Genomic DNA, 15752 nt, shown 5'->3' with positions numbered 1-15752 from the left:
ACGGAACGTCTGATTCTCCCAGCAATCCGCTCTCAGAGCAGCACAAGGAGATGAAAGGGAAGCATTACTGAGTGTGACCTCATTTGAAAGCGCTAACCTCTCTCGTTATAAAAATACAAGAAAGAGCGCGTCGGGCCGGCAGCCTGGAACGGGCTGGCGAGGCCTGCGGAGTCGTGGGACGGGGCCATCGCTGTGATTTGTCAATCAGGTGAAATTCAAAGGCCCGCTTCACCTTGACATGTATTGCGTTTCATTTCTGCCTCCTGTCTGCGCTGGCGGTCTTCGGAGCATGCTGACAATTTCCAATCAGCTCCTGTGCTTGCTCATCCAATGCCGCTGAGCGCATTCTCTGAAAAATCATGTACCCAGTGAAGCAGGACTTGGGTATGCAACTGTGAGCTCCTAGAAGACCAGGATAGGTCGAAAATATGATCTTCCCAGAAATAGCGAAACATGTGGCTGACAGCACATCTAGGTGTCGCTCCTTCCTTCGGTGCAACATCTGCAAAAGTGCGGAAACGGTTTAGTGACCCGAGTCATATTTAGGTGCAGTCACATGTAGGTCCAATATCATTATTGCAACATCAACCCTGTGGAAAGGCTATCAGATGTAAAAACACAATGAGGCACAGAAACACATTCGAGTGCACAAGCAGAGTGTTCTGGTATACTTAGGTGAAACACCACTCAAAAGAAAATGCTGAACTAAGGTGGAAAGTACGTGTAAAAGGTGTGCATCTATGTGACATCACATTTGGTTTACAGTCCATTGAGGTGCAAAATCACTTCCTGAAACATCAGTCAGCTTCAGTGTGGAAACGTTAAGGTGCAAAAATAACATTTATATGGAATATCAGTTTCAGGTGAAAAATCTTAGAGCAAAGTAATCAGCATTGTGGTAACAATAAGAGCCTCCTTACAAGTTGCCTATTATTTGGTGCGAGCATAACGAAGGCCGGAATGTCCAATTCCAGCCAGCATCAGTACATCAAATAATGGGTTGCTAAAGCTAATGCACCTAATGGTAAATAACATGAAATTCCCCGTTTAGAAGCTGAAAAATATGGCTGTTGTCCTGTAATTTCCACCTTCTTTTTAAGTTAGGGACTGGGGTGGGCCCAGTAAGGCTGAGGAATGATGGGGGGATTCTCTTCCAGCTCTCCTCTGGTGCTGCGTGTGCCTCTAAACACAGACCTGCTTCAGTTTCACAGGATGCGGATCACAGTCAGTAAAACCTTTCCTGTAAACACTGGACTACAAAGAATCACTGAAAGCCTCCCAGCCCACCCCAGCATCTGCATCCTCCTAGTATAGTTGAGTTGAAATCAGGCCCTTAGTAGCCAATTCGTATGTGTGGTACCTTCTAAATATTATCGTGATTACTTTATAGTAGCTTGGTGTTCTAATGACAGGGATGGGAGAATGTGGAATGATGGGATGTTCCAGATTCTGGAAGTTCTGCTGTACTTCAGGGACAGTTAAGAGATGCTGGGAAGCTGGATTGATGGGTGAGATGCTCTCCAATAAAGGACCTGTTCAATTTCACTGAATCCTGCATCTTTATTACACTGGCGACGACTGAAGACTATGGACGAGCATCTCAACATCGTCATCTCATATTATTCTACAGCTGATGAGGACCTGATATAATCCTGTTCTCACTACGTATATTGTTATCAACATGAATATTTCAACATGAATATTTCAACATTTCCAGCATTTAAATAAGCGACGATACAACTAAGGAATTTATTAGTACATGTACAACCTCGCGTAGGATCGTGAAGCTAACTCTCTTAATGTGGTGTTATTTAAATCTCACCATCTGTGCACAATAGATGTTCTCGTGACTTCATCCTTATGACGCATTTCTGTCTTCATGCCAATCTAACTTTGTTGTGCTCCAACGTTATTGACAGGATTTTGCCCAGCAACCGCAACATCACTTTTTCTAGGTATCTTCTCAAGCGTAGCGCGCTGCAGTGTCACCGACAGGATTTTTGCCTAGAAACCGCAACATCACTTCCAGGCAGAAGCCCAACCAGACATCGAAACAAACCCAAATACAATGCGACTACTTTTGGCAGCATAATCGCCGGTTACTTTACTGCGGCAATAAGCACACCTGTGTTTATCGTCATAATTATCTTCTACAGTGATTAGGACACCTCTGTGATCTTGAGGACCAACTCCACAGCGATAAACACACCTGTGTTTATCTTTAAATCTTCTCACATCTGGTCCTCTTCGTTACACAAATCTCCACACCATTAAGAGAAGGTCTTGGATTTTGTTAAATTATGACACAATTTCCACGTTTGGCAACACACCTATTTTGACTCGGTGAGTCCAACATTTGTGTCACACCAGCGTTACTTAATTTAATTCCCATGACGAGGAACACGCAAGTCAGCTCTGCCAATAGTACATTACATTGTGTTCTTTAACAGTATTCCCTCAGCGAACCATGCAATATGTAACTCATCCTCCCTTTTTTCTTACCACTCCTTGTGATCTCCCTATTAGATGGGAAACATGGAGAAAAAAAACATTTTTGCATTACGCAAAAGTTTGTGGGAGGAACCATTCTAGTGAAATAAAGACTTGGCTATTGTTGCATTGTCTGGGGAGTGAGGGTTAGGAAGTTTTTTTAAATCTTCCAGATCTGGGAGATGATGGAGCTGATCTAAATGAATTTGAGATGTGTTTAAAACATGGATTTGCACTATCTTCTAAAGGTCAGCATTATACTGGTACAACATCATTTTGGGATGAGGGAACAAAAACCTGAGGAGAGTGTGAAAAAATTATGTTACAAGTTTGAGGAAGTTAGCTTCTACTTGCAATTTTGGTGCTGCTTTCGAAGAGGGGATTAGGCATCAGTTCATGTTAAGGCGTCGTAGTGACAAAATTAGGCATGATTTGTGGACAAAAGATGACCCACCTTTATATGAAATGATTTCAGTTGCGAAAAGGGTAGAACACCCACTAGCATGTGCAAAAGAATTGGAGAAAAATAAAAATGTCACTGTCAGTAAAGTAAATGTGAAGATAGATGAGAGTAAAAGCAAAGAAAATGATAAGAATAAAAACACACAAAACCAACCTAATAGGGTAAGGAACGGTGTGTGTTACAGATGTGGGAATGCAGGGCATTTTATGTCATTCAAAAACGTTCCTGCATTGAATGTAACATTTAAAGCTTGCAATATAATGGGACATTTTGCTAGATGTTGCAGATCATCAATAGGTTCCAGTCAAGAACTTGTGAAGTCAGTAGATCACTGTATTTAATCTGTGGTTTCCAAACACGGATCTAAGAAACATCCCAAAGATCAAGTTGTGGTGGGTACTTTGGGAGTTGAAATGTTGTTTGATTCAGTGGCATGGCTTTTGGTGATTTCTAACAAAGTTTATGACTGAGAACTTAGCCACAAGATAGAATTGAGAGAACCTGATGCCTATGGTGGACAGTCAATAGGCCTTAAAGGTTACTTTGAGTCAGAATTAAGTTTCAAGAACAAGGTTATCCATGGAAAAGTTTGTGTTCCTGTGGAAGGAGACAGTGCAATAAGTTGCCCTTACCAAAAGGATCTAGGCCACAAGATAACTCTTCAGGATTTTGCACAGAATTTCCCGAAGTGTTTAGTGGAAAAAAGGGTTGTCTGAAAGTTAATATACATCAAATTAAATTGAAGAATGGAGCAATACCAGTTGTGCAAAGGTTCGACCAGTTCCTTTATCGGTGAGGGAAGCTCTAGAGTCTGAGGTTAAGAGATTATGTGAGCATGGGGTTATGGAGCCTGTAGAAAAGTCAGAGTGGGTGGCACCGATCGCAGACGCATGGAAACATTCAGGGGAGATCAGATTGTCTGTTGACCTTAGAGCCCTCGACAAGTGTGTGATAAGTGACCATTTCCCCTTACCCAATATATCTGAGATGGTTTTCTTGTTACATAGTGCCAAATATTTCACCACCTTGGACTTAACTGCTGGTTACCATCAAATCAGATTACATCCTGATTCCAAGGATTAAACTACGTTTGTGACTCCTTATAGAACCTATTGTTTTGGCCTGTTGTCAGCAGCTGCTGTTTTCCAGTGCATCATGCATAGGTTGTTCGGAAGCATGTCAGGAGTCAAATGCTTTCAGGACAACATTCTAATTTATGGTGACACAAGACAAATTCATGTGTCAGACAACTTTTAGGTAAACTAAGGGAAAGTGGATTGATTCTCAAGCTGGACAAATGCTCTTTTGGGCAGAATGAGATTGAATATTTGGGTCACAAAGTAAATGCTGAAGGAATTTTCCCAAAGGAAGAATTAGTTGAGGGTATATTATGATTGAATACTTGAGAGTCAAAAGATGATTTATGTTCTTTCTTGTAAATGTTTGAATTTCATGCAAAATTCGTACCCAACTTAGCTTCTAAAACCATTGGCATCAGAAAGTTGCTAAAAAAAGATGAGATTGTGTGGAACAAGGAGTATGAGATTTAATAAGGGAGTCAAGGAATGTATCCATTTAGAGATGAGAGCAGGGAGAATTTGGAAGGAAGGTTTGAAGATTTTTTTACATTCATATAGGTTTTCTCCACATGTAATAAGCACAAGTTGAAATATCACTATTAAAAGGTTTAAAAGAGTCTCAGTCCTTAGAAATCAATAGTTGTTTCTTTGTAACATACAATACCTGTGGTGCATTAAAAATAACAATGCACGGAGACTGCAGAGGAGGAGATGCACAGAAAATAAGGTATTGCGTTGGACTTTCAGGTGCAGTACAGACAATGCATTGTTTCTTTCCACGCTGCAAGGGTTTGTGTCATTTTGCATGCGCTCAGTGTTTGTTCCTCACTGCGATGCACGGATATTTTGATGCGCAGGGACAATGCGTTGAAAATCCTTCACACGCTAGTAGAAGGAGCAAGCACTGCGTCTATCCAGTAGGTGATGTGTCGAATTTTGCATCACAAGGCAAGTGCTGCATTGAATTTTCCATCGGGAAGTCCGTGCTGTGTCGTTCCAGTCGGTGGTAAGGCAATTTCCCAGCCGCGATGCAGAATGTGCATCGATTACTGCAGGCGTTGCGTCAATTTCTGAAGCACAAGGATTTTCTTGAAGAGGTGAAGTCTTTGTTGGCCTTGAGACTTCAGAAACAGGAAGCAAGCTCAATCAAAGCCCCTGGAGAGCACTTCAGGAGGAAGGCAGAGTCCTTCCAGCAGAGCCACAGGCCAACAGGGCAGCAAAGCAACAAACAGGGCAGCAGTCCTTCTCAGCAAAGCAGTCCAGATGAGTCCTTTGGGAAGCCAACCAGTTTTGCTGACAGAGTGCAGCTGTAGGTCCAGAAGTGCCTGATTTGGTGAGGTCAGAGACCTAGTTTACGTACCCCAAATTCCTTTGAAGTAGGAGAAACATCAAAGAGTGGTTTTGAAGTGCACAAGTTCCCCTTTCAGCCCACATTTGTCTACCAGGGTCCCTGTGGGGTATTATTAGTCCTTTGTGTGAGGACAGGCCATGACTTTTGAAATGTAAGTGTGAGCCCCTCCAACCTTCCTGCCCAGGAAGAACCATTCAGTATGCAGTTGAATGCAGATGTGACGGAGTGTCCTGTGTTTGTGGTTGTTTGGGTGGAATGCACCAGGGGAGCTGTCAACTAGCACAGACCAGATGTGGATTGAGGACAGACTGTAAGGCACAGATGGCAGTAAGTGTAGAGAAATGCCCACTTTCTAAAAGTGTCTTTCCTAAAATAGTAATATTAAATCCTACTTCACCAGTAAGCAGGACTTTATATTACCATTCTGGCAATACTAAATATGACAGGGCTACTCCTTCCAGATCAGAATCTACCACTTAAAGGTATATGAGGGCGATTATAATGCTAGTCTATGAGAGGAGCAAGCCTCACAGTAGTGGAAAACACATTTATAAGTTTTTCACTATCAGGACATGTAAAATACATAAGTATATGCCCTGCCTTTTACCTACATAGCATCCTACACTATAGGTTACCTAGGACTACGTTAGTGGTGACCTATATGTAGGAAAAGTGGAGTTTAAGGATTGGCAAGTAATTTAAATGCCAAGCACAAGTGGCAGGGAAACTGCACACACAGGCCTTGCAATGGCAGGACTGAGACATGGTTAAAGGGCTACTTATGTGGGTGGCACAATCAGTGCAGCAGGCCCACTAGTAGCATTTAATTTACAAGCCCTGGGCACATGTAGTGCACTTTACTAGGGACTTACAGGTAAATTAAATATGCCAAGTGGGTAGGAACCAATGTTACCATGTTTAGGGGAGAGAGCATAGGCACTTTAGCAGTGGACAGCAGTGGTAAAGTGTGCAGAGTCCTAAAAACAGCAAAAACAGGGTCAGAAAAATGGAAGGAGGCAGGCAAAAGGTTGAGGGATGACAACCCTAAGGCTGTCAGGTCTAACAACTATTATGACAGAAATAGCTACAGATATGCCAAAAAGGTCCAACAATTTGCCAAAGATTGGTCCCTTATGTGAAGTCCCCATTTATATTAAGGATAGCCACACATATGCCAGAATGCACAAAACATGTCAAGAGGGGACCCATTATGCCAGAGGGATCATAAAAGCTAAGGTAAGGTTCATATTTGTTGCCAGGGACATTTTTAGGCCAGTAGAAGCAATGTTTATGCCCAGCATGCCTATTAAAAGGTAAAGATGGACCTCATTAACCCAGGGAAACATCCCAGCTATGGTTACAAATATGTTGAAGTTAAATTAAAATGAGCAAAAATGTTATGAATCGGCTAATTAAAATGGAGGATAAACAAAGTGGGGTTTTAATGTGTGACTTTATGTGCACTTTACTAAATTCGTAATCTTTGTAAATTGAGCTTCTCTTTTTTTATCAGGATATCTAATATATTTTATGTGTATGAATGTCTTAAGAACCATGTGATCTAATAAGCTAAACTAGTTTATTTACAGCTTGTCAGGGGGAGGTACTGTTATGTCGGCAGCACCATTAGATGTTTATCTAGTGGGTGCCAGTTGATGCTGGAACAGGGGCTGGATGAAGGCAACCCTCTAGTCAACTGGCCATTTTATTCTGGTGACCTAAAATAATGGAAGGTTGAGCAATGATAATAAAATAACTTGTTGGGAATATTACTTAGAATGTGATAGAATTGCATTTCTAAAGCAAGTCAAATCTCTCAATCCATGGTTTGTAAAGCGAAGCAGTACAAATTTAGCATGCATCTTCAGATCGACTACTTAACAAAAATAATTTGATAAAATAAATGAAGGACTGAGGAAACCTAGGGTAACAATTGTTAAGATAGTCTCATCCAAGCAATTAGGTGCTTTAGTTGTACATTGTTTCAATAGAAATAAAGTAAATTAACACAATGCTGAATTTAGTAAGCGTAGAGTCTCCTCTTCAGCTCTGGGCTTTTTTCAAGATGAAGTGGAAGTTCAACAGCAGCAATTTGGTCCATTTTCTGTATGATCATGATATGTGTTTTCTCTAACTGACTTGCCTTTTCTACAGAAACATTTTACAAGCTAGTCGGTGCCAGAGGAGGTGAATGCTTCTTAAGATACCTGGTTCTAGCACTAACCAAAATAGAGCTATACTTAACTTTGATAATAGCTGAACCCCTGAAAACTATGAACAATTTCTTCCTAACATCAAGGTCTTAAAAGCAAGGAAGTTACACATGCAACACCAATTTGAAAAGAAACTAAAACCAATTGTGTTGAGCTGACAAACTTCCAGCCGATACCCGACTTGTTCTGTAAATCAGCAATGATGGAAAAGTTGTGATCGGTCAACTTCAGACACTTATTGAAACTCTTGATCCTCTGGACCCCACATAAACAAGATTCCTCCCTTATGCTGCACAGAATCAGTTGTGGCAGGCATTGTGGATGATCGTAGGGAGGAGATGGACAATGGCAATTATGAAGTGCTGATCTCATTGGACTTCTCCGCATCTTTTATCACTGTCAGTCAGGAAATTCTCAATATACTCTCCTCTCTTCTACCACTTATTTGGATTCAGTCTTAGCAGGCTGCTCATTTACCTGCAATCACACTATTCCCTTAAAGTGAAAAAAGTGTATCTTACACACTCAGGATTCATATAGGTTCAGCACTCTAATCACTGTTTTAAATATACATCTTTAGCCCCGTATATGTTAATCCGAGGTTATGTAATTAACTTTGATTCTTTAGCTGGAAGTCCAGAATTGATGGTCAACTTGCTTCAAAGTTTTCAAACTAAAACGTAAACACTGTCTTTCTAATATTATTAGCTAGATGTATGTAAACTCTGTAAAACCGATGCCTAACCCATTGACTAGTCAGTAGGAGATACTTTTAAACCTGTCCTTTGTTTTACTAGACACTCTTATTCTCAATGATACCTCAGGTACAGTAAACCTTAAACTATTAAAGCACATCTTTTCCCTGCTGCTGTTCCCTCGCACAGGCCAGGAATTGATTTAACGGGCATTATTACATCTTTTGTTCTGAGGATTACCCAAACACAATTTACACACACTTCAGGGACAAAAGAATATAGCTACATGATTCCTATTATCTCTTTGATGGCATCACTCCTGATCTATGATTCCTCTTCTGGCTCCCAGTGGCCATGAACATCGAATATAAATGTACTCTGTATGAGGCCTACCATTGTTTATATGTAAATATTACGCTCTGTTAACACTTAAGTGTTGAGAATTAAAATAGAGAATTGAAGATTGCATCCTTTAAGTAGACTTTAAGTAGGACTGTCCTGTAGTCTTGAGAAAACTATTACGTACATGCTGTGAATCCTCCATGTGACATTGCCACAGCTGATTCCATTCTACAAGAGCAAAATAATAATGCGCACACACAGAAATGGAGCACATTTCACACACCCCTCTGTAGATATAAAATGCTCAATGAGCTGAAATGTTTACATATAAAAAGTGCAATTGTGGATTTAAAGGACCAACAGCACACAGGAGCATAACTCCAGACCAATGATGTACGGCCCACATGTGTTTTACTTGATCCATTTATCTCTTGCAGACCATGAACAGGTAATACAAAGAAGCTGCATATCTCAACATAATTTCAGTTATATTTATAACACATGGCCATTAATTTATAACCAGCTTTACAAGTCTACATTTAACATGAAAGCTAGGCATGAATATTGTAATACATACATGTGTGTGACGTTCATGTTCAAATGTCTCGTGGGCTTCATCACCCTGCAACGTTTAAAGAAAAATAAGCATTATATGTCATAGCTGTGTAAGTTAACTTCCTATTCTTAAATCTATTAATGATTTCTTAGTGGCCAAAAGAGTAGATGCATAGGGCCTCATTATGAGTTTGGCGGTCCCATCACAGGATCGCCAAACTCACAGGGAGGACGACACCGCCATGACGGTGACATCTGCCCTGAGCATATTACAATGTTCCTGCCGGGCTGACAGGCAGGACATTGTAAGACGCATTCCCGCTGCCCATGCTCCCTTTGGCCCCCACCACTGGCTTTCCTTCAGCCTTTTCATGGCGGTGTCCCCGCCATGAAAAGGCTGGCAGAAAGTGGAGTTCAGCTTCGCTCTGGCTGCTTACAACCCCGTGTGCCACCACATTGGGAACGATTTTCCTGGCGGGGACAGTGGTCTTTAGGGGGCTCCGCCTGCCAAAGGTTGTAATTTGGCAGTCGGACCGCCTTGAGCTCGGCGGTCAAACCGCCACCACGAGGCTGGCAGTCCTAGTACCACCAGCCTCATAATGAGGCCGCTAGTGTTTTACTACATACCAATAAGGTAAAAAATGACAAAACGACAAATTTATAATATAGAAGAGTTATGTACTGCGCACAAAGGTAGGGTACAATGTGAACTATATTAAATATTCACTTAAAAAAACCAAAGGTTACAGGGCAGTTATAGTTAAGCTCACATTTTAAATGTTCCAAACCAAAGAAATTCACCAGTTATAGTTAGAGTTATCTCAAGTAACTGTAACTTGTGCCCTGAGGTAATCATAACTCGTGCCTTAGCCAGGCACTGTTTTTTCATCAAAAACGTAATTGCAAATATTACATTGATATTATCAGTGATGTTATCAAAGACGTCATGAGTGCTGTAATTTGTAGGTTAATTAGCAGTACATGGCGAGGGCATGTTTTAGTTAATTGAGATAACTTGAACCTTAACAGGTGAATTCCTATGGTTTTGTACGTATAAAAATGTGAGCCTAATAATAACATCCCTGTAACCTTTGTTTTTTTCAGTGAATTTCTATTGTTTTTTAACATATAGTAATTTTCATTGCTATATGCTAATCCAACCACTGCCGCGCACAGCCTTTGGCTCTCTCTCAGGGTTGGGTAGTTAGAGGGGTTGGCTGCAGGTCCTGACCGCAGGCCAGGCCCTTTGCCAACCCTCTATAACCACCCATCCTTGCGCTGCACATGGTCTTCTGCCGTGCAGGGGAGAGCTGGCCGCAGGGCCTGGCCTGCAGTCACGACCTGCAGCCAACCCCTCTAACTACCCAACCCTGAGGGAGAGAGAGAAAGTGAGAGATTGAGATACATAGCATTTTGGGCTTTTATTGAAGATATACATGGAATGAGTCTGGAAACATTTTAAAAAATATGTTTTTGTCAATTAAAAAGAGTGAGATCACCTTTCAGTATGTAACTTAAATGTTTAATTAGTTATATATAGCTGAAAATAGAATTAGAGCAGGAAATGACTACAGATTGACCTAAACTAGAACCCTTAACCTTCAATGTGCAAGTCTGAGACCTTAACCATTAGGGCAGTGGTTACTCCTTAATGTGCAGTGTCCAGACTTAGGTATGACATTCAACCCACAGATTTTTAGGGGAAAAATACTTCAATGTTCCTTCACTCGGAATGTTTAACAGTGAAAACACTAGAAATTAAACAGACACACTGCCAGGCAATTCTAGAATTTGAACCTTTAGTCTATTGAGTAACAGCACAAAGACCTTGGCCATTAGGCAAGAAGTGACTCTGTGCTGCATCCAAACGAAACTATAACATTCTTACCAAACATCTTGCTAGTCTGACTCTTTGAAGCCATTGTATGAAGAGATCATTGCAATAACAAGAGAGAGAGAGTGACTGGACAGCGGGCGGAGCCTGAAGGCCCCCATGGTCCTAGCTGGCTCCCCACATCCTGAGGGATCTGGCATTGATCCCAGAATCAGGGAGCTGCTTTTAATAGCAGCTCCCTGCTTCTGGGAGCAATGTGTTTATTTGTTTCCCTGCACACATATTTGCGTGCAGGGAAACAGATAAAAACTTTGCTTTCTGCAAGTGAGAGCTATCTCACAGCTCTCACTTGCAGAAAGTGAAGCGTTTGGCCTGACTTGGCAGGAGCTCTCAAAGCTTCCATCAAGTCAGTGCAAACAGCTATGTCCTAAGGGTGGGCATCCTGGGACACAGCAGGAGCCGGCCTTGGACGGTGGTGGTCCCCAGGGCCATCTTGGACTCATGGCCCCCCTCCAATGTTCAATTTGCCTGGGGTGTTGGTAGTTCTAGGGCTCGGGTCTGCAATGGACTCCCTTCATTCGTCTATAGCATGGAGGTGGCGGTCCCAGGGGCTCTTGGGGGGGGAGGGCGCATGGCCCTCCTTAATTTAAGTAAATAATCCCAGGGAGGTGGAGGTCCTTTGGGCTGTGGGGAGCCGTGCGCCCCCAGTGCAGAAACTTCTCATTTAGCCCCAGGTAGGTGGTGGTCCCCGTGGCTCTGGGGGAAGCCAAAAGGCCTCCCCCATTTAAAACATTATTTTGCCCAGGGGAGGTGGCCAAAGAGCCCCTTCACAAACGTCTTATTTAGCTCCGGGGATATGGTGGTCTCCGGGGACATGGTGGTCTTTGGGGCTCTGGCTGAGGCCATAGGGCTTCACCCATATGAAAGTATTCTTTTATGAAAGTATTTCTTTTGCTACAGGGAGGTAGTGGTCCCTGGATCGCAGGGGGGTCACGCTGCCCCGCATTATTCATTCTGATCACCCCAGACTGGTGGTGGCCCGAGGCTAATCAAAGACCTGGGGGGGGCATGTGTGCCCCCTCTTTATTAAAGCCCTCAATGCCCCCGGGTCTTGGCCCACCTAGGGGCTAATTAAAAGAAAAGGGTGGGAAACCACTCTTTTTTTTTAAACATCAGAAAAATCTGCAGATGCGGATCAGCGGATTTTTCTGACATAAAGAGTCCCAAGATGGCTGCCAATACTTCCTGCTTGAAGTGTTGGCAGCCATTCAGATATCAGCACAGGGACGGTTGTATTGCGGAGGATCCATGTCCCTATATTTCTATATTTTTTTAACTCTAATTTCTCCAAAACTACCGAAGGGATTTACACCAAATCACAAAAGCGTGCTTTCTGGATGAAAGAACTAGCTTTTGCCAAATTTGGTGTCATTCCGTTCAGCAGTTCGGGCTGTAGTCGTGTTCAAACATTTTTAAAATCCCATTGATGTAAAATAGGAAAAAAATGTTTTGGGACCCCTCTTTCTCAAGCCCCTGCTTGACGGATCACCCCAGAACTTTCAACACAGCAGCTGAATGGACCAAAGTATAGGTTTTGAAGATTTTGTGAAGATTCAGCAAAAGGTGCCAAAGTTATTGGCAAAACAAAAAACACCCTGTCTATGGAAAAAAATGGTCCTAACTATAACTAACTACTGGTGACCACCAGTATATATATATATATATTTGGTTGTTATCATTGGACTAATTTTGCTAACTTTGTAAAACAGCTCTTGGGCAGAAATGTGTGCTTTGCATTTTCCTCACATGACGTACACATTTCAGAATTTACAGAAACATGTTCAGCTTATTTTTATTGCTAATATTTGGATTAATATAGGTTTGTTCATGATACACATTTTCACTGATAATTCATTCTTAACTAGAAAAAAGTCAGGGGTCACAGTTCACCGAAGACAATGTCAATTGCAGCAGTATCAGTATTAATTAGCAAGTTAACAATATAATTAATTTGGCTATGAAACGACCTACGGGTGTATCTAGTTTGTATACTAGCATTCAACAAGGGAAAGGATTAGAAGCAAGGAGATGTTTTTAATTTATAACATAAGTCAGCTGCCTTCAGCATTACCAAATGGTTTTAGGTTTTACTGAATTGTCTAATAGAACAACTTATTTTTGTGTGAAGACAAGTTGCACCAACAAAGAAGCTGGACCGTGATAAGCTATATCTGCCCAGAGTTCCATTGAGCACTGACTTTAAAATTGATTTTGAGCCTAAGTGACACTATTAAGTATACTATACAAAAACACAAGTCACCTGGAGGGCACACAGTGTCTATCTAGTTTTCCTAGTGGATGTTACAAGTGCATAAAATGTAATCGCTGCAGATTTGTAATGGATGGGGGAAAAGATTTGTCGTGCTTTGGGAGTGGAAACAAATATAAAATTACAAGATTGTAGTTCCACTTCTGTGGTTGTGAGTTTGATACTGCAAGAGAACACAATATGCAGTTAAATTTTTTTTGTGAAAATTGCTTGAGTATTGAAATATTTCAATTCAAAAGTAATACACCTTGATGCATTTTAAGTAGAAAGTGTATTGAGACCATGTTTTTGACAATGGAAGTCTTTTTTAGCTTACAACAAGATAGTCATCGCTTTCACATGTGTTTGGAGTGTTACTAGGCTTTTGCAGCACCATAAATAGAGAGAGCTAAAATAGCACTCTGTTTCAAATTGTTGTCCCCTGGATCTCCCGGTGAAGCAACATTCGATAAAGATAAAGGTAAATTATATCTAATAACAGCCATAATATTATTTGGCTCCTCTCGCCCACAGATAACAGCCACTGATGAGTTAACTATTTATGAAATCCAACATTGCAAATACTACAGTAGAAGGGATACTCCTTAAAACACCAGTATTTCTCAGTGCATGACTGGCATTTGTAATTATGTCTAAAGAAAGTGGATATTTGCATCAATTATACAGGAAAAAACCTTTTGGGTTACAATTTTCCTTTGAGTTTTGCTATTTAGAAATATGGTTTAATATTTATTGTTTGGTAAAATTCTTAGAGGTTCCTTAAGTTATTCACGAACCTCAAATTTACTATGCTGAATGTAAAAAGTGTTTAGACTGATGCCCTTAACCTAAAGAACTAATAGAACCAATTGAGTCTGTTCTGACCTTGAAGTATACATCTGTTTACTCATAGATGTAATGCATGAAACAACAGTGGATCTTAAAATGTTTGCTACTAGGAAAGATTGGTAAAAATCTCTGGAGACTCCTCAAGTTATTCATGAATCTTACATTTTGAGATACATTTAATATAAACATTGTGCAAACTGACTCCCTTTAAATTAAGAACAAACTGACCCAATTGAGTTTATCCTGATCTTGAATTACTATATGTCTGTCCCCTCATAGATTTTATGTCTTAAAAGACAGTTGATCCTTAAACGTTGTCTACTGCAAAAGCTATATCTAGATAGTGAGCAAGCAAGATTGAGGTGAGAATTACATAATTATATCTTGTCTAGAGTATGCAAGACTGTTAAGAATTTAAGTATGTGTGAAAGGCAGTAACACTAAAATGATAACATGAATGAAAGTATTGTCTAAGAATGCAGAACTAGCCACATTTATATACTATTGTTATAGAGGACAAATGACAAAAGATTATACTGATGCACAAGAGTTTAGTGATGGTAGTTTGTTCTAATTATACTATCAACCCTTGCTTATCATGTAATCTAGAGATGAAAAGTTAATTCGAGAGAAAAGCTATCTATGAACTAAAGATTGTTTTTAATTTAATTTAGAAAAACTTTGGATTCAACTATTTGTCAAATTGCAGATAGCAATCTTTCTAATATGAAATGTTCTAAAACAAAGTAAAAGAGTTGCACTGAGGGTACAGTAGTTTGTCTCTCCAATTGTTTGGTTATGAATACAAATCCATATGTGTACCAATGATGTACATGTGAAATGTTGTTATCTGACACTCTGTGTTGAAGATTTGTTGTTACTATTCACAACTATTGTTGGATTTCATATAAAATGTAGGCATTCATGGCATCTCGTTTATATGTACAAGGGAAGAGAATTAACTGTTGGGTACATTAATGATAATGATATGATTTAGCAAAATGGCATGCTTTATGTTTAACCCACACCGTGAGGACCAGGTCAGTTCTCAAAGTGTGGGTAATCACTGTAGGGCCCAGACAAAGACTATACTTCTGAGGACGAGTGCATTATGAGGGTCCCTCCCGAAAGTGTGTTTAAGTAGTTTCGAGCTAGTGTATAAAAAAAATTAAAGTGTGATGGAGTAAGAATAGTAAATACACACTTCATAACCGTCATGGCTGGTCCTCATAATTAAAGGTATGTTATGTTGTGTGTATGAGAATATACAAATAATGTTGAAAATAATCAAGAATAAAGAAATGGAATGTCTTTAAAAAGTTACTGAAGTATGATAGTACTATAAGGCTTTTTCTAGCTATCTATCCATTATTGAAGTAGACTTCCTACAGGTTACCACTGACTTGAGATGCAAGTTTTGGATTTGGTGCTGGCTGTGAAGGTGCATGGTTAATTTTCCTTATTCTAAAATTTAAGTTAAAGCATTTTAGCAAACACACTCACCCACACTCACACACACATACACACACACAAACTGGTTTCATTTAAAATAGAAACATTAAAATTGATATAG

General features: G+C 40.4%; 1 protein-coding gene across 2 annotated transcripts in view; it reads right to left on the bottom strand.

The window, feature by feature from the left end:
- The window catches only part of ENOX1 (ecto-NOX disulfide-thiol exchanger 1), a 2146160-nt gene that overhangs the window by 99497 nt on the left and 2030911 nt on the right, over nt 1–15752 (bottom strand). For both annotated transcript variants that reach the window (XM_069205418.1, XM_069205419.1), the window contains one exon: nt 9211–9255. In XM_069205418.1, the coding sequence (XP_069061519.1) occupies nt 9211–9255 (45 nt within the window). The remainder of the gene's footprint in view (nt 1–9210; nt 9256–15752) is intronic.

The sequence above is a fragment of the Pleurodeles waltl genome, chromosome 8 (genome assembly GCF_031143425.1).
Source record: "Pleurodeles waltl isolate 20211129_DDA chromosome 8, aPleWal1.hap1.20221129, whole genome shotgun sequence".
Lineage (NCBI taxonomy): Eukaryota > Metazoa > Chordata > Amphibia > Caudata > Salamandridae > Pleurodeles > Pleurodeles waltl.
The sequence above is the reverse complement of the archived record's forward strand: the minus strand, read 5'-3'. Positions and strand labels throughout refer to the sequence as shown.